Source organism: Cydia strobilella, chromosome 12, assembly GCF_947568885.1.
Source record: "Cydia strobilella chromosome 12, ilCydStro3.1, whole genome shotgun sequence".
In the NCBI taxonomy this organism is placed as follows: Eukaryota; Metazoa; Arthropoda; class Insecta; order Lepidoptera; family Tortricidae; genus Cydia; species Cydia strobilella.
In genome coordinates, this window is record NC_086052.1 from 5,336,066 (window position 1) to 5,359,514 (window position 23,449).

Sequence of the window (23,449 nt, forward strand, 5' to 3'; positions counted from 1 at the left end):
CATTATGTGTCAATAATGAAATGTTTGTGTATAAAAAATAGACAAATTTTACCTAAAAATAAAATTTATATTAAGTTACTTACCTTGTTCCAAGCCTGACGCTCAATAGGTACATACCCTCTGCGTCGTTCAGGTGACCGAGAACTCTCGGGATTAGACACGGGGGAGGAAATATCCACGCCAGTTGATACTCCCATCTCCGACTGAACGCATCGACGAAGGACGCATCTGGATCCGTCTGGTCTAGAATCGCATATGTCGGTACCACATGAGCTCTCCTCGATGCGAAAAGGTCTATTTGAGGAGTACCCCAAACCTGGAATATCTGGTGCGTCGCTGGAGACAGCAGGTGCCACTCCGACTGACCGCGAAACCTTGAAAGTCTGTCTGCTTCCGTGTTGTATCTGCCGGGAATGAACTGGATTGTCATGTGAATGTGATAGCGGTCCAATGCATCCAGCACCCGGTAAGTCATCTCCATCATCTGCTGTGACCTCGTACCGCCTTCGTTGCGCAGATATGACACAACCGTTCGATTGTCCGACATAATCATTAGAGACGATTGCGTCAGTAAGCGGCTCTGTGATGTTATTACCTTCTGCACTGCCATCATCTCTAGGAGATTTGAATGTTGACGCGCCTCCCACTGCGACCATTGGCCAGCTAACTGCTTGTTGTTGAGCAGAGCGCCCCAGCCCTGGCCTGACGCATCCGTAGTCAAAAAGAATTGGGGCGCTGGAGGATGAAGAGGAGATGTGGCAGCTACGTGGTTGATCCACCAATCCAGCTCGGTGTATAGGGCTACTGGAAGCTTTACCTTCGCTCTTGGAGACATGTGCAGCAGCTGGTTGCAAAACGTCATCAACAGCCTGCTGTTGAGTCGACCCCGCGGAACAACGAAGCTTGCGAAGTTCACTAGACCCAGTAAAGATTGGACCTGCTTTAATGAAGCGCACCTGCGATTTACCATCATCCGGCATTTCTGCACAACATTTTGAATCTTGGCCACTGGAAGACACTTCAGGTTGCTCCAAGGGTCCCAACGAATACCCAGGAACTCCATGGACTTCTGGGGATTTAACACGGACTTTCCGTAATTTACAGTCCAGCCTAGACCCTCGAGGATCTGAAGGGTGAGTCTTACTTGATTCTGAAGCAATGAACGGCTCTGGGATGCAAGAAGAAAGTCGTCCAAATATACGATGACCCTGATACCGCGAGATCTCAGCACTTCCGCAATCCAATTTGTGACTAGAGCAAATGTCCGCGGAGAAGATGCGAGGCCGAACGGCAAGGAGGTCACCTGCCAAAGCCGGTGCTGAAACATTACTCTCAGGAACCTCCGGTGTGAGGGCTTGACCGGAATATGAAAGTATGCGTTGTGGAGATCGAGCTTTACGAGCCAATCTCTTGGTTGAAGAAAGTCTGGGACCTTGTACATATTAATTTGAAGGCTTGGAACAAGGTACAGTCAACTTAATAATGTAATTTAGAGTAATGACCTACCTATCCATGATTATGTACCTATTTATTATGACGTGTAAAATTTTAATTTTATTAATAAATGATTGTATTGTCAACTGTCATCGTAAATATCTTGTGTATAATGGCACGCATACGTATTGTCATCCTACATATAAATTCCTGAAATTGTCCTAAAAGATATTCCGCGGAGGCACGGCAGTTAAGTGCTTAAGTCGTATTTGGTTTAGGCTTAACGGGATATCAATTTTATCATCTGTCACGTCAAACCACAGACAGGTATCAACGTTCACGCGGGCATGAGAACCATGAAGCATGGGCGTGCAGCCATACAGCCAGCTGATTGGCCAAAAGTCAAGATGCCACATCATCGTGTGTCGTTGGAGCGTTCGAGCATAGGATTATGTTTATCATGTTTTCAAGTGCGAAGCGTCTGATATGATACGTAACGTTAGGTTACTAATAGTACTTATAACTAGTTTATCTCATCAAAGAGAGGGAGATAAATCTCTATAAATTTGATAGTTAAGATCAAAATTCTATGACTATCCAGGACAATATGATTGCGCAATAACACTATAGGTACAATGAATTGGGTATTGCCGTATGCCGTGGGCAGGGCAGCTAAAATCGCATTCTCAAGAGGAAAGAATAAATGGGACATCCTATAAAAATAAACGTTACGAGGTACACTGTGTATCGGCGGTGAACAAACTTCACCACAGGTTATGGGCCCAGCACGGTATATAATGAAATACTGTACCTAATGACAAGAGTAACACAATAAAATAATGGAGAATATAAAGCACACTTTTGAGTGAAGGTTTACCCGTAAAATTTACCCGTAAGTAACGGATCGGTAAGTTCATATTCTTGCGAAGAAGCCAGTTAGATATATTTAAGAGGCCAGGGTAAAGCGTAAAGCTAAGTTATTATGTGACATTTGTATATCTCCTCCAGGCACTGATTTATAGATGTTAATATTTCGCTTATATTATACACTGTTTATAATTGTCGGGTTTACAAATGTACACTGATAAAGTCAATAAGAGCTTGATGTTTGCTGATCCAACAATGTTTGCAATTTACTTAGCAGGGATTCTCGCTATCAATCCGCTCGTTGGTTGTTTAATACTCAATTAACGGTATACAGTAATTCGTTTCTATCGAAAATTTACAAGATTACTTATATCACCCCTGGTGTAAATTTTATTCGATCGCGTTGCGTGACGTAGGCGTTTGCGTTAAGTGTTATTTTGTATGGGATTTCGAGTTTCCAAAACAACTCGCTGGGCGCGCTGTTCAAAGACCCATACAAAAATAGAGAACAAACGCGAACGCTCGTCACGCTATCGAATGAAATTTACACTAGGGGTTCTGACTTCTGAACTTTGGTGAAACTATCTCACTGAAATAAGTAAGGCCAGGATTACACTTGTAAGTTTTACTTACGTAAGTAGGGACACAGCTATACTACAGAATGAAATATGAATATCGTTATCTCATTCTAGCAAATAGCTTTGTCCCTACTTACGTAAGTAAAACTTACAAGTGTAATCCTGGCCTAACATGAACAAGTAAAGACATGATAGGAAAAGACCAGAAATATCCATTAAAAACCGATTTCTTTTAGGAAGGTAAGTATATGCGCTAGCAACTGATATATTTGAAGTTGTATTCTATTCTATTCTATTCTATTCTACTTTACTCTGCTCTGCTCTGCTCTATTCTACTCTATTCTATTCTATTCTACTCTATTCTACTCTATTCTACTCTATTCTACTCTATTCTACTCTATTCTATTATATTATATTATATTATATTATATTATATTATATTATATTATATTATATTATATTATATTATATTATATTATATTATATTATATTATATTATATTATATTATATTATATTATATTATATTATATTATATTATATTATATTATATTATATTATATTATATTCTATTCTATTCTATTCTATTCTATTCTATTCTATTCTATTCTATTCTATTCTATTCTATTCTATTCTATTCTATTCTATTCTATTCTATTCTATTCTATTCTATTCTATTCTATTCTATTCTATTCTATTCTATTCTATTCTATTCTATTCTATTCTATTCTATTCTATTCTATTCTATTCTATTCTATTCTATTCTATTCTATTCTATTCTATTCTATTCTATTCTATTCTATTCTATTCTATTCTATTCTATTCTATTCTATTCTATTCTATTCTATTCTATTCTATTCTATTCTATTCTATTCTATTCTATTCTATTCTATTCTATTCTATTCTATTCTATTCTATTCTATTCTATTCTATTCTATTCTATTCTATTCTATTCTATTCTATTCTATTCTATTCTATTCTATTCTATTCTATTCTATTCTATTCTATTCTATTCTATTCTATTCTATTCTATTCTATTCTATTCTATTCTATTCTATTCTATTCTATTCTATTCTATTCTATTCTATTCTATTCTATTCTATTCTATTCTATTCTATTCTATTCTATTCTATTCTATTCTATTCTATTCTATTCTATTCTATTCTATTCTATTCTATTCTATTCTATTCTATTCTATTCTATTCTATTCTATTCTATTCTATTCTATTCTATTCTATTCTATTCTATTCTATTCTATTCTATTCTATTCTATTCTATTCTATTCTATTCTATTCTATTCTATTCTATTCTATTCTATTCTATTCTATTCTATTCTATTCTATTCTATTCTATTCTATTCTATTCTATTCTATTCTATTCTATTCTATTCTATTCTATTCTATTCTATTCTATTCTATTCTATTCTATTCTATTCTATTCTATTCTATTCTATTCTATTCTATTCTATTCTATTCTATTCTATTCTATTCTATTCTATTCTATTCTATTCTATTCTATTCTATTCTATTCTATTCTATTCTATTCTATTCTATTCTATTCTATTCTATTCTATTCTATTCTATTCTATTCTATTCTATTCTATTCTATTCTATTCTATTCTATTCTATTCTATTCTATTCTATTCTATTCTATTCTATTCTATTCTATTCTATTCTATTCTATTCTATTCTATTCTATTCTATTCTATTCTATTCTATTCTATTCTATTCTATTCTATTCTATTCTATTCTATTCTATTCTATTCTATTCTATTCTATTCTATTCTATTCTATTCTATTCTATTCTATTCTATTCTATTCTATTCTATTCTATTCTATTCTATTCTATTCTATTCTATTCTATTCTATTCTATTCTATTCTATTCTATTCTATTCTATTCTATTCTATTCTATTCTATTCTATTCTATTCTATTCTATTCTATTCTATTCTATTCTATTCTATTCTATTCTATTCTATTCTATTCTATTCTATTCTAACCGTCACTTTTTAACACCGCGCGATTGAAAGTAATACGGACAGCGTTTTATCACGCTTGTCATGTAGACAAAAACGACCATCATATCCGTACAGTAGCTAGGCGTGGGCGAATGGGGCTTTTTCGCCCAAGGCCTCGCACTTAGGAGGGCCTCGTAAAACTAACCTTTTTATTACCTTGGGAAAACACATTGAAAAGGGCCTCGCAGATGTGGTTTTCGCCCACGGCTAGATTGGTTCACGCTACGCCACTGTTAAAGGGATAATATTTTATTTTATTCTTTCCGGCCCCCAAGCCGGGACAACGCGAGGAAGACGATGATTCTTTTTAAGTCGGTTTTTCTTATTTTTAAAGGGTAATTTTATTTTCGCCTCACTAGCTCGGAAAGTTGTCTTTTATCCTCTAAAACAAGCGGGGAAAAACGCATTTTATCCACTAGTGGGGAAAGTAATTTGACCTTAGATGGAGCATGTTTAAGTAGCTTGACAGATAACAAAACGTAAAACGCTCATAATAATGATTCGTTTGATATTAATTATCATTAAACAAATGGTTTGAGTATCTAATAAAAAATACCAAATTTAGCTTTATTTAATGATTTTATGTCATAAACCTTAAAGTTCCATAAGAAACGTTTGTTTTTTAATAATGATGTTAAATATAATTCTGAACGCACAAGTTGAGTCGATGCAATTTCAAAACGCATCATTGACATTTCATACGTCAGAAATGTCAACATTGTCAACAAAATTTTTACTTAAAAACTTCTCACGTAAAAATACAGAATTTCCAGTTTTTTGTTATAATATCGTAAAAAAATGAGTGATTTCAGTGATGAAGATGATCTAACGCCTGTGGATGGTGCACTTTCCTCGCTATAGTGAGGTGAAAAGTTTTGTGTTACACACGGGTGCAAATGTATTTTACTTCTCGTGTTGAAACAATTGCTAAGCTCAGGATTCTATTTTAGAACCACTCGCTTCGCTCGTGGTTCAACTATAGAATCCTTTCGCTTGCTCGTGTTTCAATTCCACACTCGCGGGTAAAATACAACTTTGCACCCATGTATAACAAATAACTATTTTCAAATGCATGTTCTATAAGACAGAAACAATTGTAAATATTAAAACATTGTACTATTATTACCTAAATATCGTTATTTATGATTATTTGTGTATCGTATATTTATAAAAACAATATCGAATGTTCTTGCAGTAAGAAAATACGCCTCTTCTTTGACAGGCGTTCCGTTTCATTCAGACAACTTATTAAGAACGGTTTTTCAACATTAAAAAATAAACGTATTATAATACTTATAATGATGAAGAGGTAAGTAATAAAATATCAAATATGCATATTTTTCGTATTCTTACATTAACAGTAGGTTTTTATGTTGATTACGACGTTTAAATGAAACTAATATTAACACTCATCAATAAGTAGTCATGAATTGGAACAAGTAAATATTTAAAAAAATTGAAAAAGTAAAAAGCACTAGTTCGCGAAAACCAACTTTCCGCACGCTAAACAGCCACGAAAAGTAGCACTTTTTGAGCAACTGTATTAAAAAATATTTTTTTAACTTAAGACGGAGTCGGTCAGAAAGAGTTGATTATATAGGTACCTAATAGAGGGAACTCTCTTTGCATCACTCCGATACAAATTAGTAATGATTTAATAATTAATAAATGATGAAAGGATTCCATAACCGGGAATCGAATCGGCAGCTTCTTTATTACTACGAGGCACTTGGCCTACAGATACCTACTGGTTTAGTTCGATCTATGTTTTTAACAAAGAACTGATAAATATTCAAATTTTGCTTCGTAATTGCGTGATATATTATCATAATTCCCTTGAAGTGGTTAAATTGTAGCCAATGTAGTGTACCTACATACTGTACCTAATAATAATGGTAAATTTGCTGCTTAATAATATACATTCTATTGATTCTATCAGCAAGGAAAAGCTAAATATGTAAGTATATCAGTTTAAGTGTCAAATTCAGGCATCCCTTACTAAAGTAACTCTGTCTGTCTGTCTGTCTGTTATACCTCATCGATGTAGTAACTAGATTATATTTGGTAAGTACTTAATACAGATAATAGTTTTTGTTGTATATCTATAGGATATATCTGTACAGTTTTAGACCCGGGGAAGAACATAGTTATCATCATCATTCAACGCAGACGAGGTCGCGACATAGAGACAGAGTTACTTTAGCATTTATAATATTAATAGGGATAAGGCTGCGTTTCCACTAGTGATGTACGAGGATGCGTAGCGAGCGATGTGTTGGTTTTAAGAACCAATAGAAAATTATCCACTAGAGCCGCGCTAAGCGAAGATAGATAAATGAAGTGATTATATTGGTTCTTAACAAACACAATCCTCGCTCTCGCTACGCAATCTCACACATCTCTGATGGAAACGCAGCCTAAGATTACCTAATATGCATCGTCCTTTTTAGCTAACCGTTTGCCATATTCAACCTTTATAATTATATATTGTACTGTCTTTTCACTGACGGCTTCTGACAAACGACGTACGTCACTATTAGTCAAATGATTTCCTTTCGTTCGTGTTTATGTTACATATTTTTTTAATATTAAGTATCATCAATAGTATATTTAAGTAGTATTTATTTAGTTTGATATGTGAGCCGGAAAGCTGCCGCAGACAACGGGGGATGAAGGCGATACGCCTTCGCACAGCGATAATCAAGACCGGGCACCAGGTAGGTACCTAATTGCGCTAGTGGCGCTGTTTGTAGAAGGTTTTTACAATAAATGTCTTTTCTTTCTTTCTTTCTTTCTTTAATTTATATGGGTCTCTATTGTTTCCCATAAAGTTTTAAGTCAAGTGATGAGACTGAGAAACTATTAAGCCAAGGATTATTTGGATGTTAGGATTAGTACACACAGTAGCCTTCCCGCTATATTATTGTTTGTACCTAAATTATATATTAAATATTTTATGTTACAAGTTGAGTTAAGTCTAATGGTTCTTTATAATTCTAACTGATTATATAATACGGGCAAACACTGGGGCTGCAACACAGTGTAAACTAACGCAGTCTCCAGGGCTCCAACTGCATATGTACCATGTATGTTTTGATCAATAAAGATTTATTTATTATTATTCTCTTTATTTATTCATTTTCTTATGTTAGGTTTTTTATAATATGCATATAAAAGTAAAATATAAAAACACTTACAAAACAATACAAAATACATATAAACAAATTATAAAAAACCTAACCTAGGGTGCCGCCAGCAGCGGGGCAGGGCCCAAGCTGCCGGTGGTCAGGGCCGCAGAGAGAGGAACCGGCGGACTATCCGCGCCGTGTCCAAGATCACCGCCTTCTGCATCTGACCCTTGATCCAACCACCTAGCGAGAGTCTCTCAAGGTGTTGGTCGAGACTCTTCGCTATGAGACCGTTCGCTGAAACGACTATCGGGACAATGATCGTCGAATCAACATCCCACATGGCGGTTATCTCGTGAGCCAAGTCTAGGTATCGTCATTTTTATTATTATTCTCTTTATTTATTCTTTTTCTTATGTTAGGTTTTTTATAATATGCATATAAAAGTAAAATATAAAAACACTTACAAAACAATACAAAATACATATAAACAAATTATAAAAAACCTAACCTAGGGTGCCGCCAGCAGCGGGGCAGGGCCCAAGCTGCCGGTGGTCAGGGCCGCAGAGAGAGGAACCGGCGGACTATCCGTGCCGTGTCCAAGATCACCGCCTTCTGCATCTGACCCTTGATCCAACCACCTAGCGAGAGTCTCTCAAGGTGTTGGTCGAGACTCTTCGCTATGAGACCGTTCGCTGAAACGACTATCGGGATAATGATCGTCGAATCAACATCCCACATGGCGGTTATCTCGTTATTATTATTATTATTAAGTCATAAAGTATTGTTTGTCCACATTTTCGTTAGCCATAATTTGGTTTATCTCAGAAACTCTTAAACTTTTCAGGATTGCCATAAAACTAATCTAACCTATCTATAGGATAATCTTACGAAAATCCTGAAAAGTTAACGGTTTCAGAATTATGACTAATGATAATCTGACAATCTACATTATGACTTTCAATAATGATGTCAAACAAAGGGACCCCAATTTATATACATAAGGTAAATATGGGGAAGAGAAAGAGATATACAATTTTTTGTTGGCAAGACCGTCATTTTCTCTTGTCACTCTAATTACGAGTAAAAGAGAAAAGAAAAAAGATCCCCGCAATTTGCGAATTTCGGTTTTCGCGGTAGCCCCAAAGAACTCTCGTATAATTGTATACGTACGTCGCTCAGACATTGTCAGAAAGAGCTTCGCTCCTTCTGCTCTACCAACCTTCTGTAACTGTTGTATCTGTACGTGTGATCTGTACAAACGAAAGAGTCAAGGGTCCGTCCAGACGCGATGATCAAATTGACAATTTGATTAGAAAAAAATTGTCGTTAATCTCATCTAGTGTCCACACGTACACAATTTCATAGTAGAATCGGCGAATCAATGTTCTTTAATTTCATTTCTGCTTTCACACCACCTGATTAAATTGACAATTGAATCATATTGGGCTAAAATTGTCCCGTATGACGGAAAAGCTTGTAGACGGTTTTCTCTTATAGACGATATTCTCCACATTGGCTTTGCTAAGTTTACAGTCCCTTTAATTTCGTATTCACAAACTGTAGGTCAACATCGACATCTAATTCACACAACTTCTTTTTAGGGTTCCGTACCCAAAGGGTAAAAACGGGACCCTATTACTAAGACTCCACTGTCCGTCTATCTGTCTGTCACCAGGCTGTATGCTGTATCTCATGAACCGTGATAGCTAGCTTGAAATTTTAACAGATGATGTATTTCTGTTGCCGCTATAACAACAAATACTAAAAACAATAGATAATGGTACGGAACCCTTCGTGCGCGAATCCGACTTGCACTTGGCCGGTTTTTTTATACACAAAGAATCATGAATACCAAGAAAGAACCATTTACTAATACCAAAATAACTTGAGCTGCGATTTGTATACAATTATTTGTCGTTGAAGATCACTATTATATCGCACGCAAGGATTGAAGGGGGCAAATACAAAGATACGCCTTTGACTGGTTTGAATGGTTGGATGTATGTATGAACAATAAGTACCTATATACAGTCACCTCATCTGCTATTGCACAACGAAGCGCGCAAAATTTTATAAACAAGGTCGGTAATTCCTATCCCGAGGTATGCATAGAGCATTTCACAAAAAAATCATGGAAATGCAACCTAAAAACTAACCATAGGTACATAAGTTCAATGTACCTACGAGGCGTTACCAAAGTCACTTTGCCGGCCTACAATGCACAATGCTGTACGAAATTTCATTGCCGGCGCGCTACTCTTAAGGGGCCCACTGATTACCAGTCCGCCGGACGATATCGGCCTGTCAGTTGTTCGGAACTGTCAAATTTTTGTCCTAACTAACAGGCCGATATCGTCCGGCGGACTGATGATCAGTGGGCACCTTAAAGCACACGTATAACAATGTGTCGCTGCCTATTAAACGATCGTAACATAATTACAATATTTCCGCACGTATTTGAGAAATGGTATTTTATACAATATACAATCGTGATATAATAGCTTTTCGAGTACGAGATTGAAAAGGTTGATTATATCACTAAAATACTTGACGACTTGTTTTTACTTTTACAGCTGTAATAATTATTATTATATATATTTTTAATATTAGACGATCTGGAGAGACGATCTGAAGAGTTATGACAGACACTGGTGGAGATCAGCTCAAGACAGAAAAAAATGGGAACGTTTGGGGGAGGCCTTTGCGCGCAAAGCGCCATGCAATTAATTAATGTATATAATTCATATCTAATTCATTATTTTAATCATAATTAAAATGGAAAAAATATTATAAATAATTAAAATTTAAAAGTTATTAATAATTAAAATTTAAAAGTTATTATTATAGATAGCTGTAAATGTAAATTTACTACTTATAAAAAAAATGTTTATAAATACATAAGTAGATACTATTTGCATGTTATGTTACCTGTACCTGCTATGCAGTTAAATGTAAAAAAATAAAATAAGTATTGTTATGTTAAATTGCATGAAATAAAAGGCTATTATTATTGTTATTAATAATTATTATAAAATAACAAAAATCCCGACTGCATACTAAAAAGAGGAAAACAAGCCCCACAAGAAATATTGTTTAATCAAATGCTAAAACCAAGCTATGTAATACCGTTTAAACAATATAAAAAATGCACTATGAAATGTGTATGTAATCCATAGTTAAATAAATAAAAACTTATTCTAAATACTAACTAAATAATTATAATTTATAAATGTCGATGGTAAGTTTTTTTTTTTTAAGTATCGCAGGCGGGGACCAACACAGGGTTACTTATAGTCATTTTGGTTGTTGGTTGTTAAGTTCACTATTTAGCAGAATGTTACTTAGGTAGGTATTTTCGTTGGTGGCGGCCAAGTTGGTCCCCGCCTGCAATATGACACTCCCGTGATCAAGACGAATCTAACTATACCTCATACATCAAAATCCATCAAGCCGTTTAGGCTACAGGAGGCCACAAAGAAACAGACATACATACACTCGAAAAACATTACCCTCCTCCTTTGGCAGTCGGGTAAAACGACGTGTTAGGGTAGGCGTGCCTCGTTTCATGGTTTCTGCTGAATTTGACCTAAAGTAAAACCAGTTCACAGGGTGTCCCAAATTCGGCGGTGGACTTTTCTTTGCTTGTAACTAAGTACGGGGAACACGTGTCTTGAATATTAAATTAGTTTATGTTTTGACTGACATTCACTAATAGTTAAGTACTAAAGATTTAAAGTTAAAAAAGAATTTCTTAAGTAGGCTTGCGAAAGTTTTAGTTGTAAGTTGTAAAACTTCAGGCAGCTATTCTAATAATTTTTACTTTACTTTTTGAATATTTACCTGTATAATCGTAATGCATACTAATTTAAATACATTTTTGTATTTAGTATCTTGAAATTTGAATAAAATATTATAGCCAACTAGGGAACAAATAGGGTACGATTCCCATGCACCATGCACCCCGGCCATCGGTGGACTTGGTCACTTTTTCTTTAGTGTATGATATCTATTGCAGTTATTAATTCATATATAGGCATGAATGCTCTCCAGACCAGAGCTCCACTAAGAGAGGATTTTTTGAAATTCCTAAGAGAGTGAAAATGGGGTTTTATATGTTTAGTTGTTTTTTCTACGCCGACGAAGTTGCGAGCGGAGGTTAGTTACCTATTTTATGTTTCAATGGAAAAAAAAATTTTTACTCCACTGACGAAAAAGGGAGAGTTAAAAAGGTAAAGGTTTGAATTTAAGCAATCGGTCGCCTTATTTACTACTCCAAATCTACTTATACACACGTTACCGTTAAGTTCGAACAACTTGAAACTTTATTTATTGTTTCCTGTCAGGCTGCCACTAGTCTTCATAGACAGGTGATCAAAAGAACCCTCAATTAGTATTCAGCGCCGGCTTAACCATTTAAGTATAATTGCAAATGTCATTGTAATTAAGTGGTTAACACCGTCGTTAAGCAGGTCTTTTTACTTTTTCCTACAATCTCTGCTAGCCTGACTCGTGCGCATGCTCATAGTAAAAGTTGAGTTAATAGCTTGCATTTGCATGCTAACAACAGGATTTGATCGGTGGACACCATTATTATCAATTGTACAGTCAAAAACAAAAATATCGATCCTGACAAATGGCTCAAAAATATGTGAACACGACTTTATTGTCTAAGCCTCTAAGGTGTAAGAGCGTACATATATTTTTGAAACTTTGGGAATGTATATATATTTATGCCCTTGACTGTACAATTTACTACAAAAATAGAATATGTAGATTTTTAGAAAAGCTAGTAAACTTTTCTCTAATCTATAAATCTCTCCAAAAATTTGGCTTATTAACGTTACTGTCGTTACACATAAAATAAAACGACATAAAAATATCAACCTTTTGTAAAAGTAATAGTTACAGTAAAAAACATATTTGTACGTATTTCTTAGGCATTAAAAAATGCTGATTCTAACATTCCCCGTCATTTAAGTATTTAGCCTTACGTACGCAGAGCCTCGAGGACATTTCCCTTGCTTTCGCTTTGGAAAAAAATTCACATTACACAAAGTAGCCTTCAACTTAGGTTTTGATAAACATATTTCGGTAATTATAATAATAACAACTGCTGCTTGTATCTTGAAGCATAGGAACCATAAAAATGGCTATCGGCTTACACTGTACATCTTTTCTCTCTGTAAAGCGCACTGTAAACAATGGTTACTACATACATTGGTATGTTATGTAACTTATGTATTTGTTGTAAACTTTCGCTAATTAGTGGAAGTTTTCAATCTCAAGAATAGCTAGCCACTTAGTGTAGTTAAATAGCCAAGTACCTGGTAATACAACAACAACAATTTGACCATCGGTGGAACTTATATCTTTGCAATAAGATTTAAGAACTGTAATGTGTGGATGATGGTCATACTGTAGGAGCTATCATGGTTATGATAAGCTGAAGATAAATGCGTACTTATTACTTGTAATTATATACTGCACTTGCATTGTTATACTAAACAGAGATCTTGACAAACAGGTCAAACGAAAGTAACTCGTAATGTGTAGTCATAAAGGTGTCTGTCTTGCAATCAATTATCGTCACTTATACCTATGTTGACTGAGGGAATGAGGCTTACGCATCTGTTAAGCACTTGTAATAATTTAAGTATAAAAAACTGAAAAACTAAGTTTATGTTAATTCCGAAATTAATTTAAAATACATATTTTTCCGCTTTTAGCAACGGAATAAAAAAAAGTACTGTAAATATTGCGTAAATAAATATCATGCGCCAATGTTATCAAAAACAGGTAAGTTTACATGTCCGTACAATTTTCTAATTTGTAGGTAGACGTGATAAGTAGAGTGTGTAGGTGACAAATGTTGATCCACTTGTCATACTCGCACGTGCAATTATTAGACCTGTACCAATAACTTCTGAGGTTATAAGAATATTAATGTTGCTTATTTTTTATATATAGTTTCCAGACCATATACTAAACCTAAAAATAATATTTTGTGTCATCCTAGGTATTTGCTTAGGTAGAAATTTAGGTATTTCTTTTTTCAATCAGCATTCTGTAAAAAAAATATTCGAGACGAAATTCTTTGTTTCCCTGTAAAGGCAAAGTGGCTTCCGACGTACACACGCATTTTGTGTCATTTTCATCCACGGGTATAATGGCATTTAATAAATACCTAATATTGATCCTAAAACGCCTAAAAAAATATTAGAGTCGGTAAGTGAAGTGTTGTACTTTACAGAACATTGTTATATGTTATTCAAACAAATCTGTGTCAAATTCATCCACCGCTTTTATTTAAAAAAAATTTTTTTCTAATTAACACCCTGTATCTGCCACAAAAAAAAATTCATGTTATTAAGTTTACGTCTACAATATTATAATACCACATTGAGACATCATTCATAATTTGGGTCATTTTGATCCACGGTTTTTTTACTATCTGGCAAAATAAAACTCAATTGAACAAGAAGGGCGTGCGCGGGGAAGGGTACCTACGCGGGTGGGGTGCTTATTATACTTGCCGCAATATCAGCTGGCGACTGAGATCTTAATACTATCTCCTTTACCCTTGTTAAGACCAACCAAGAGATGGCATTATGAGCTGTCTCGCCACTTAGTTTTGCGATACAGTGTATTTATTTCATTCGGAGGCATAATTACATTGTCTTATCAATCTTACCGTAGTAGGTATATAAATATAATTAAAAATAAACTGTAGGCTGCACTCCTCATACTGACCAACATTTGTGACGTTCCTAATGAAAAGGTACCACTTTCTCTGACAGGTTATTTGTATAAAGATATAATCAAATTTCGTCTTTATGGTAAACGACAAAGTGGTACCTACCTTTTGATTGAGAATGTCACAACAGCGACTTAAAAATTACTTTTGTTTCGATTTTTAGTAGACTTTTTAAGTTTATTTTAAGACGCAATTTATTGTGATTTTTGTTATGTTTAAGCGTGGCAAGCAACATTAATTACATTGATGATGATGTTCATTAAATACAATATTTTTTTATACTATACTGAACTGTCACCCTATACATGAGAATGAACAGCGCCCTCTTGACAATGATCATATATTACTGGTCAGGCTTTAATATGTGTCATAATTTAGTAAAGTCCCCTTTGTGGATTCTAAGTTTCCGAGTTACAGCAGTTTAGTGAAAGCGTTTTTTTTTTAAATATAAATTAAGGGTTGAATAAAGAGGAAAGAAAATTTGATTATTTTTGCGCTACGACGCACGGTTTAGGAGATACAGCCCTATAAAGTTTTTTTATTGTTTTTTTCTTTTTTACATTGTGTTTTTTGTATATTACTTTGGGGTTTCATAAAGGGGAACGAAAATTTAATTATTTTTGCGCTACGACGCATGGTTTAGGAGATCAAGCCCTATAAAAAAACTCTTTTTTTTTGCGTTTTTTTTTGTATAAATTAATGGTTACATAAAGGGGACCGAAAAGTTGATTATTTTTGCGCTACGACGCACGGTTTAGGAGATACAGCCCTATATAGATTTTTTTCTTTTTCTTTTTTACGTTTCTAAATCTTAATTAAGGGCTTCTTAAGGGGAACGAAAATTTGATTATTTTTCGTTTTCGCTACCATGCACGGTTTAGGAGATACATCCCTAAAGTTTTTTTTGTTGTTTTTTTTTCTTTTTTTTGTCATTGCGTTTTTTGTTATTACTTTGGGGTTTCATAAAAGGGAACGAAAATTTTATTATTTTTGCGCTACGACGCACGGTTTAGGAGATACAGCCCTAAAATGATTTTTTTCTCGTTTTCTTTTTTGCGTTTTTAAATCTTAATTAGGGGCTTCTTAAAGGGGAACGGATATTGATTATTTTTGCGCTACGATGCACGGTTTAGGAGATACAGCCCTATAAAGTTTTTTGTTATTATTTTTTTCTTTCTTTTTCTTGTGTTTTTGTATATTATTTAGGGGCTTCATAAAGGGGAACGAAAATTTTATTATTTTTGCGCTACGACGCATGGTTTAGGAGATACAGCCCTATAAAGATTTTTTTTTAAAATTTTGCGTATTTTTAATTATAAATTATGGGTTGCATAAAGGGGAACGAAAATTTTATTGTTTTTGCGGTACCACGCACGGTTTAGGAGATACAGCTCTATAAAGTTTTTTTTCCTGGTTTTTTTTTGTTTTTTTTTTAAGTATTAATTACGGGTTTCTTAAAGGGGTTTTTTAAATTATTTTTGCGCTACGACGCATGGTTTAAGAGATACAGCCCTATAAAGATTTTTTTATTGTTTTTTTTTTTCTTTTTTACATTGTGTTTTTTGTATATTACTTTGGGGTTTCATAAAGGGGAACGAAAATTTTATTATTTTTGCGGTACCACGCACGGTTTAGGAGATACAGCTCTATAAAGTTTTTTTTCCTGGTTTTTTTTTGTTTTTTTTTTAAGTATTAATTACGGGTTTCTTAAAGGGGTTTTTTAAATTATTTTTGCGCTACGACGCATGGTTTAAGAGATACAGCCCTATAATGTTTTTTTTTTATTTTGCGTTTTTTTTTTAATATAAATTATGGGTTGCATAAAGGGGAAAGAAAATTTTATTATTTTTGCGCTACGACGCATGGTTTAGGAGATACAGCCCTATAAAGATTTATTTTTTAAATTTTGCGTTTTTTTTAAATATAAATTATGGGTTGCATAAAGGGGAACGAAAATTTTATTGTTTTTGCGGTACCACGCACGGTTTAGGAGATACAGCTCTATAAAGTTTTTTTTCCTGTTTTTTTTTGTTTTTTTTTTTAAGTATTAATTACGGGTTTCTTAAAGGGGTTTTTTAAATTATTTTTGCGCTACGACGCATGGTTTAAGAGATACAGCCCTATAAAGTTTTTTTTTTAAATTTTGCGTTTTTTTTTTAAATATAAATTATGGGTTGCATAAAGGGGAACGAAAATTTTATTATTTTTGCGCCACCACGCACGGTTTAGGAGATATTATATCTATATATATACTATATATAGCTATAATAGCTCTATAAAGTTTTTTCCTGGTTTTTTTTAAAGTTTTAATTAAGGGTTTCTTAAAGGGGAACGAAAATTTGATTATTTTTGTGCTACGATGCACGGTTTAGGAGATGCAGCCCTATAAAGATTTTTTTTGTTGTTTTTTTTTCATTGTGTTTTTTGTATATTATTTTGGGGTTCCGTAAAGGGGAACGAAAATTTTGTTCTTTTTGCGCTACCACGCACGGTTTAGGAGATATAGCTCTATAAAGATTGTTTCCTGTTTTTTTTTTTTTTTTTAAGTATTAATTAAGGGATCCTTAAAGGGGAACGAAAAATGGATTATTTTTGCGCTACGATGCACGATTTAGGATATGCAGCCCTATAAAGATTTTTTTTTTGTTTTTTTTTTTCATTGTGTTTTTTTGTATATTACTTTGGGGTTCCGTAAAGGGGAACGAAAATTTTATTATTTTTGCGCTACGACGCACGGTTTAGGAGATACAGCCCTAAAATGATTTTTTTTCCACTTTCTTTTTTGCGTTTTTCAATCTTAATTAGGGGTTTCTTAAAGGGATTTTTTTATAATTATTTTTGCGCTACGATGCACGGTGTAGGAGATACAGCCCTATAAAGTTTTTTGTTATTTTTTTTTCTTTTTTTTCATTGTGTTTTTAGTATATTACTTTGGGGCTTCATAAAGGGGAACGAAATTTTTATTATTTTTGCGCCACCAAGCACGGTTTAGGAGATATTATATCTATATATATAGCAATAATAGCTCTATAAAGTTTTTTTCCTGGTTTTTTTTAAAGTTTTAATTAAGGATTTCTTAAGGGGAACGAAAATTTGATTATTTTTGTGCTACGATGCACGGTTTAGGAGATGCAGCCCTATAAAGATTTTTTCCTCTTTTTTTTTCTTTTTTGCGTTTTTAAATCTTAATTAGGGGCTTCTTAAAGGGAAGCGAAAATTTTATTTTTTTTGCGCTACGATGCACGATATAGGAGATACAGCTAATACAGCCCTATAAAGATTTTGTTTCTTTTTTTTTTCATTGTATTTTTCATTTATTACTTTTGGGTTACATAAAGGGGAACGAAAATTTTATTATTTTTGCGCTACGACGCATGGTTTAGGAGATACAGTCCTATATATTTTTTTACAATGCATGTGCTCGAAAAGTGCGTTTCCTACGGAGCCATGTCGTGCGGAAAGTACTGCTTTTCCGCACTTGTGCTTTTTGTTTTCAATTTTTTTTACAGTACATATGGTGCTACTTTCTCGCACTAGTGCGGAAAAGAGCACTTACCGTGCATATGTCGAAAGTTTAAAGGGCCATATGTACTGTAAAACGTACGATACACGTGCGAATAGGTAATTCGCAACTCGTGTCGATTTAAAACACTCCTTTTAATAATTAAACTTATTTGCCATGACATGTTTTTTTATTTACTCGCACAATGCATAGTAAAACATTGTATGATACACGTGCGTAAAGATGATTTCCGCACTTGTTGCATAAATAGCAATTTTTTTTATCAAAGAATGAAAGAAAGTCACGGTATTTATAACCAAATTTTACTTTAGTGGTACCTTTTCCCTATCACTGTCACAAATGTATGTGGCGTTCACGTAAACGCGATATTTTTAAGATTTCCCTGCGCAATGTTGCCAGCTCGCTCGCAAATCAAACATGTACTTACAGTTCTTTTGCATAATGGTGACATTGTACAATATCTATGAGATTTAAATAGGTAAAAGATAATTCGACGCATTCTTTGCTTGCTTGTTGCTTGTTGTTGTGTTGTTTGCGTAACTTCTTTGAATAAGTTGCGTTAATTTGGCGCACAGGCGAAGTAAACATGCGTTGCGTACGGCAAGGTCACGCCGCGGCCCCACCCTGCACGGCCTCCGTTGCCCATTCAGACCGCCCGCTAGCTTCGTTTGAACGCAAATAATATTTTTGTAATATTTGTTTATGCAGTGGATGCAAGTGACACAAATTCATACATCTTATTTATCCCGCATTTCAAATTAATAATATGTAAACTCTAATATCTTTAATATTCTTTTGTAACGGTGACAGCCTGTTACAACAAAATCATCAAATATCTTATGAAGCTATGCCTTAATAAGACACAAAATCATTTAATGGACCTATTTAAACGATTAAATTCGACCTAAGTCATTTTTTTTAACTCTAATTTTTTTTTGTGTCATTTAGAATATTATGACATAGTATCAGATTGCAGTGGACGTAATTGACACAAACTATGTTTTCACACTAAAAACACTATCCTAAATGCAACACAGTTACATGTTTTCTCTCGAATATTTTTTTCTCCAAGATAATTCAAAATAAAAAATAATTACCACAAAATAACAAATTACTAGAAAAGCAAATTATATATATGACACAAAACAAAATGTAAGATTTACATCTTAACAAAGTATTCATAAGCGAAAACAGAATTGACTTTAATATTTTTATAACCTAGGGGTCAAAATATAGCCAGCGGTACAGGTCTATATTGTCGAGCCGGCTCAGTTAAAACCACCTCTTGTCGATTGTCCCGCGACAGTCGACCGTACTACCTTCGCGGGCGAAGTACGCCGCAACACGGGCGAACAACTTCACATTACGCGCGGAAAAAATCGTAAACAAAAACTAACCAACTAAATGGTTCAACTACCAATAAAAAATATAGGTCAAAAATAGAACAGCCTGTATGGAGCGCGCGTTGTAGTTCGAATTTTGAATAGTGCGCGGTTTTTAAGTTTAGTTTTTTTTTTAATTTTGCAGTGAAAATGGGTTTGAAGCCGGAAGATGATAAAAGGCCGAGCAAGCTGGCGATTATGGATGATGTTTCGGATACACCACGTAAGTTTTTAAACAGTTTTCTTTTTTTTACTTCGCATAAACGTTATTCTAAGTTACACGACTACCTGTTTTTAGAAGAAATAAATAAAACTTTAAAATAATAATAATTAAATTCAGATTGCACATTGTTTAAATAAGCAATATGCAAACGCAAGGTACATACCAAAATTTAATTTTAGATTTTGGGCTTTATATAAAATGTACCTAAATAAATAATTACAACAATTATTAACAAATTGGAACTGAAATTATCTATCTTAATGCAAAATATTATAAGAAATCAGAAAACAACGATTCAAATCTAAAAACAACAATATAACAATAATTCAGCCTATATACGTCCCACTGCTGGGCACAGGCCTCCTCTCGTGCGCGAGAGGGCTTGGGCTATAGTCCCCACGCTGTCCCTTTGCGGATTGGGGACTTCACATTCACATACACCTTTTGAGTTTCTTCGCAGATGTATGCAGGTTTCCTCACGATGTTTTCCTTCATTGAAAAGTTAGTGGTGAATATCAAATGATATTTCGTACAAAAGTTCCGAAAAACTAATTGGTACGAGCAAGGATTTGAACCCGCGACCTCCGGATTGAAAGTCTGACGTCATGTCTGACGTCTGACGTGATTGTGTCGTCGTTATATTTTAGTAATACATATTTTAATTTTTAAGTTTGTATTTTAATTTTAATAGATTTTTATGTTTCAAAGCTTTTATGAGCCATGTTGCTTGAATTAAATGAATACAATACAATACAATATCCACTCGGCCACCACCGCTTCTTCTGAAACTCAAAACAATAGCGATTACAAAATTAATTAATAAACGGACGAATGAATTTAAATACTTACCTCTTTATAGCCAACACGAGTATCGTCAAAATTTCTTTTATTTATATGAAATAAACACAGCCTTGATGGAAAATTAATGATGCATGTCATTAGTGAAACAAATATTCGCAAAACCTCGCAACCGTACTTTAAGGATATACATGAGTCATAGATATTATACTTAATTATTGCTATGCTCCCTAAAAAGCTATCGTGATGTCTCGCAATCATGCACAAACGTTGAATAGAATTTAGGGACGACAACGAATAAAATAGATAGGGGGACTTCAATAATGTTATTGAATCAGAATAAAAATACAAGAATCTTATTATTTTCATTAACCTTGTTGGCTGTATAGTTATTTGACTTTAGTCCTCATTTTTACGTTTTTTTTTAAATATCTTCCAATGACATATGCATGAAAATTTTAGCAAATTATTTTTTCTGTTTTTTTTATTGTGTTCTGTCATTAGTCCCGACCATTCTTCTCGTTTGATTCTGCTTGTAGATATAATCTGAAAGACAATGCTCAAATATATGTTTTCATTTAATAGTTTGGTTATTTTGAGACGAACCATTGATTATTGCCATTGTCGATGTACAGACTCTCACGCTTGAATCTGAAGGCTCGACCATATCAGTTAGTGGGAATGATTTCTGCTAATATAACTCGGATATTTACGATGTTTAATCTACGTAATAAATATAATAGATAGGTATATCAATCCACTATTAATAAATAACTTGGGTATTTTTATTTGATCGTCAATTGGATCACGAAGTAGGTTTCAATAGAATTTTGTTATATATATATGGTTACTTATATGTAGGGTAGATGCATATAATCTTGCGACGAGCAGTCGGAATAATTCTGTCAACCGAACGGGCGTTTCCTTTAGCCACAAATCCCAAATTTAACATTGGCGACGAGGATGGGATCGGATTCGGTCACAGTTCAGTCCCAGAGTTGCAAGCATCCATAGGCTATCATCAGATGCTGCCTCGTACGAAGGTATGCCGCAGGAGTAGACAAGTAAATGTCCTACAGATTGCTTAAATGGCAGTCCTCGATCTCCGCTTATATGTAGGTACATATTTGTGTCATTCTCAACCAAAAGGGTACTTATTGTCGGTTGTCAATACGGCGCTATTTCCATATAGCTTCCATTTGAAATCAACCTTATTGACGATTGACAACCGACAATGTGGTACCTTTTGGTTGAAAACGTCACATTTTGTGTCTCAGTCTTAATAAACTCATCCGGTTATCATATACACAATGTAATGTCTCATTGTGAAGAGTAATATTTAGGTCACGTACGCAGTCAGGTGTCCTGCTTAGGGCCGATACAGATGGACTGCAACCCGACTGCACGCCAACCGCAACGTCGTCGTGCAGTTTCCATACGAGTTGCATTCGGGTTGCAGTCCGTCTGTACCGACCCTTAGTGCTGGACCTAGATTAGAGCTAAGTGATATAGATAGGTTAATTAGGTTATACAGTAGTCGAATAGTGTGTGCTACTTAATTAACAACTTGTCGTGTGTATACATTTACAATATAATTATAGTCTGTCAAACAACTTTGTCAGTAAAAAAGGCGCAAATTCAAATTTCCAAATCATATCTTCGCGCTTACGTTTTTTATATTTGCCGCTTTTTTCGACCGACGTAAATGGCTTGACAAACTATAATGTATTAACCTAATATGATTAAGGTACTAAAGTACTAAATTTAAAAATGAGTGCCTCATATCGCCGTTAAACATAAAGTTTGGCGAAAATAATATAAGCTTAAAATAAACCAAACTTTTTTTGGAAAAAAAAAAGATTCCAAACGTTCAAAAAAACCGAATTAATGATAAAGTGGTTATGTCATTGCCGTCATTGGCGAACACAAACAGATGGGAATGGGTGTTTTCATATAAATCATTGCCATTTGTCCCCGCGTGTACCGTCGGGTCACGTGGCGGGCCAACTGGAATACAGCTCAATACACCACTAACATCATTCTGCAAAAATCCTGGTGCCTTGTGCGGTCCCTTTCATATTTTACGAGTACATCCTTTGTAGGCTTGACTACGCTATGTTTATATCGACTTGACACTCTTGGCAGTGACAATGTCCTATACCCTATAGGATTATATACCCATACCCTTTATACCATATAGGAGCGCCATACGTCATATTTGACGTTGTACTTGACATGAAAACTATGTGTGGTCTGACTAGCGCTAGTTTGTCAATTCATTTGCGTTCACCTACTTGACAGTTTCGCAATCTGTATCAGTGACAGATAACTTGTCAATACTCGGTAAAATGATCTTGAAAGATGAGATACGCAATCTTTGGTGTCATCGATCATTGTAGATCTGATATCGGTACTGGAGTACCCGTTTGACATATTGTTTATCTGTGCCACTATAGTTTTTTCTATGTAATTAATATAAAAGATACCTAATTTAAGATAATTTTTAGAACATGCGGCGCGTTAAATTTTAAAGACAAGTAGGTCAAGTAGTAATGTTTTCAGGCTAAACTAAGAGCACAATTGTAAAGTGGATGAAGAGTACCCATTTAAACCATCCACCACCCCACTCACCTAACAAAAACTGCCATTTTTGGGGCCCAACTCTTGACCGTCTTAAAAAGGGGGTACCTATATAAAATAGTATTGGTGACCCTCAGTCTCGCTCTCGCTACAAAAAGTACTGA

The 23,449-nt window shown here is 34.4% G+C and overlaps 1 protein-coding gene across 1 annotated transcript in view; it reads left to right on the forward strand.

Moving 5' to 3' along the window:
- The first annotated feature begins 19,582 nt into the window (after positions 1-19,582).
- LOC134745980 (putative inorganic phosphate cotransporter) overlaps positions 19,583-23,449 on the forward strand; it is a 77,258-nt gene continuing 73,391 nt past the window's right edge. The window contains exon 1 of the mRNA XM_063680137.1: positions 19,583-19,907. Coding sequence (XP_063536207.1) covers positions 19,835-19,907 — 73 coding nt within the window. The 5' untranslated portion in view covers positions 19,583-19,834. The remainder of the gene's footprint in view (positions 19,908-23,449) is intronic.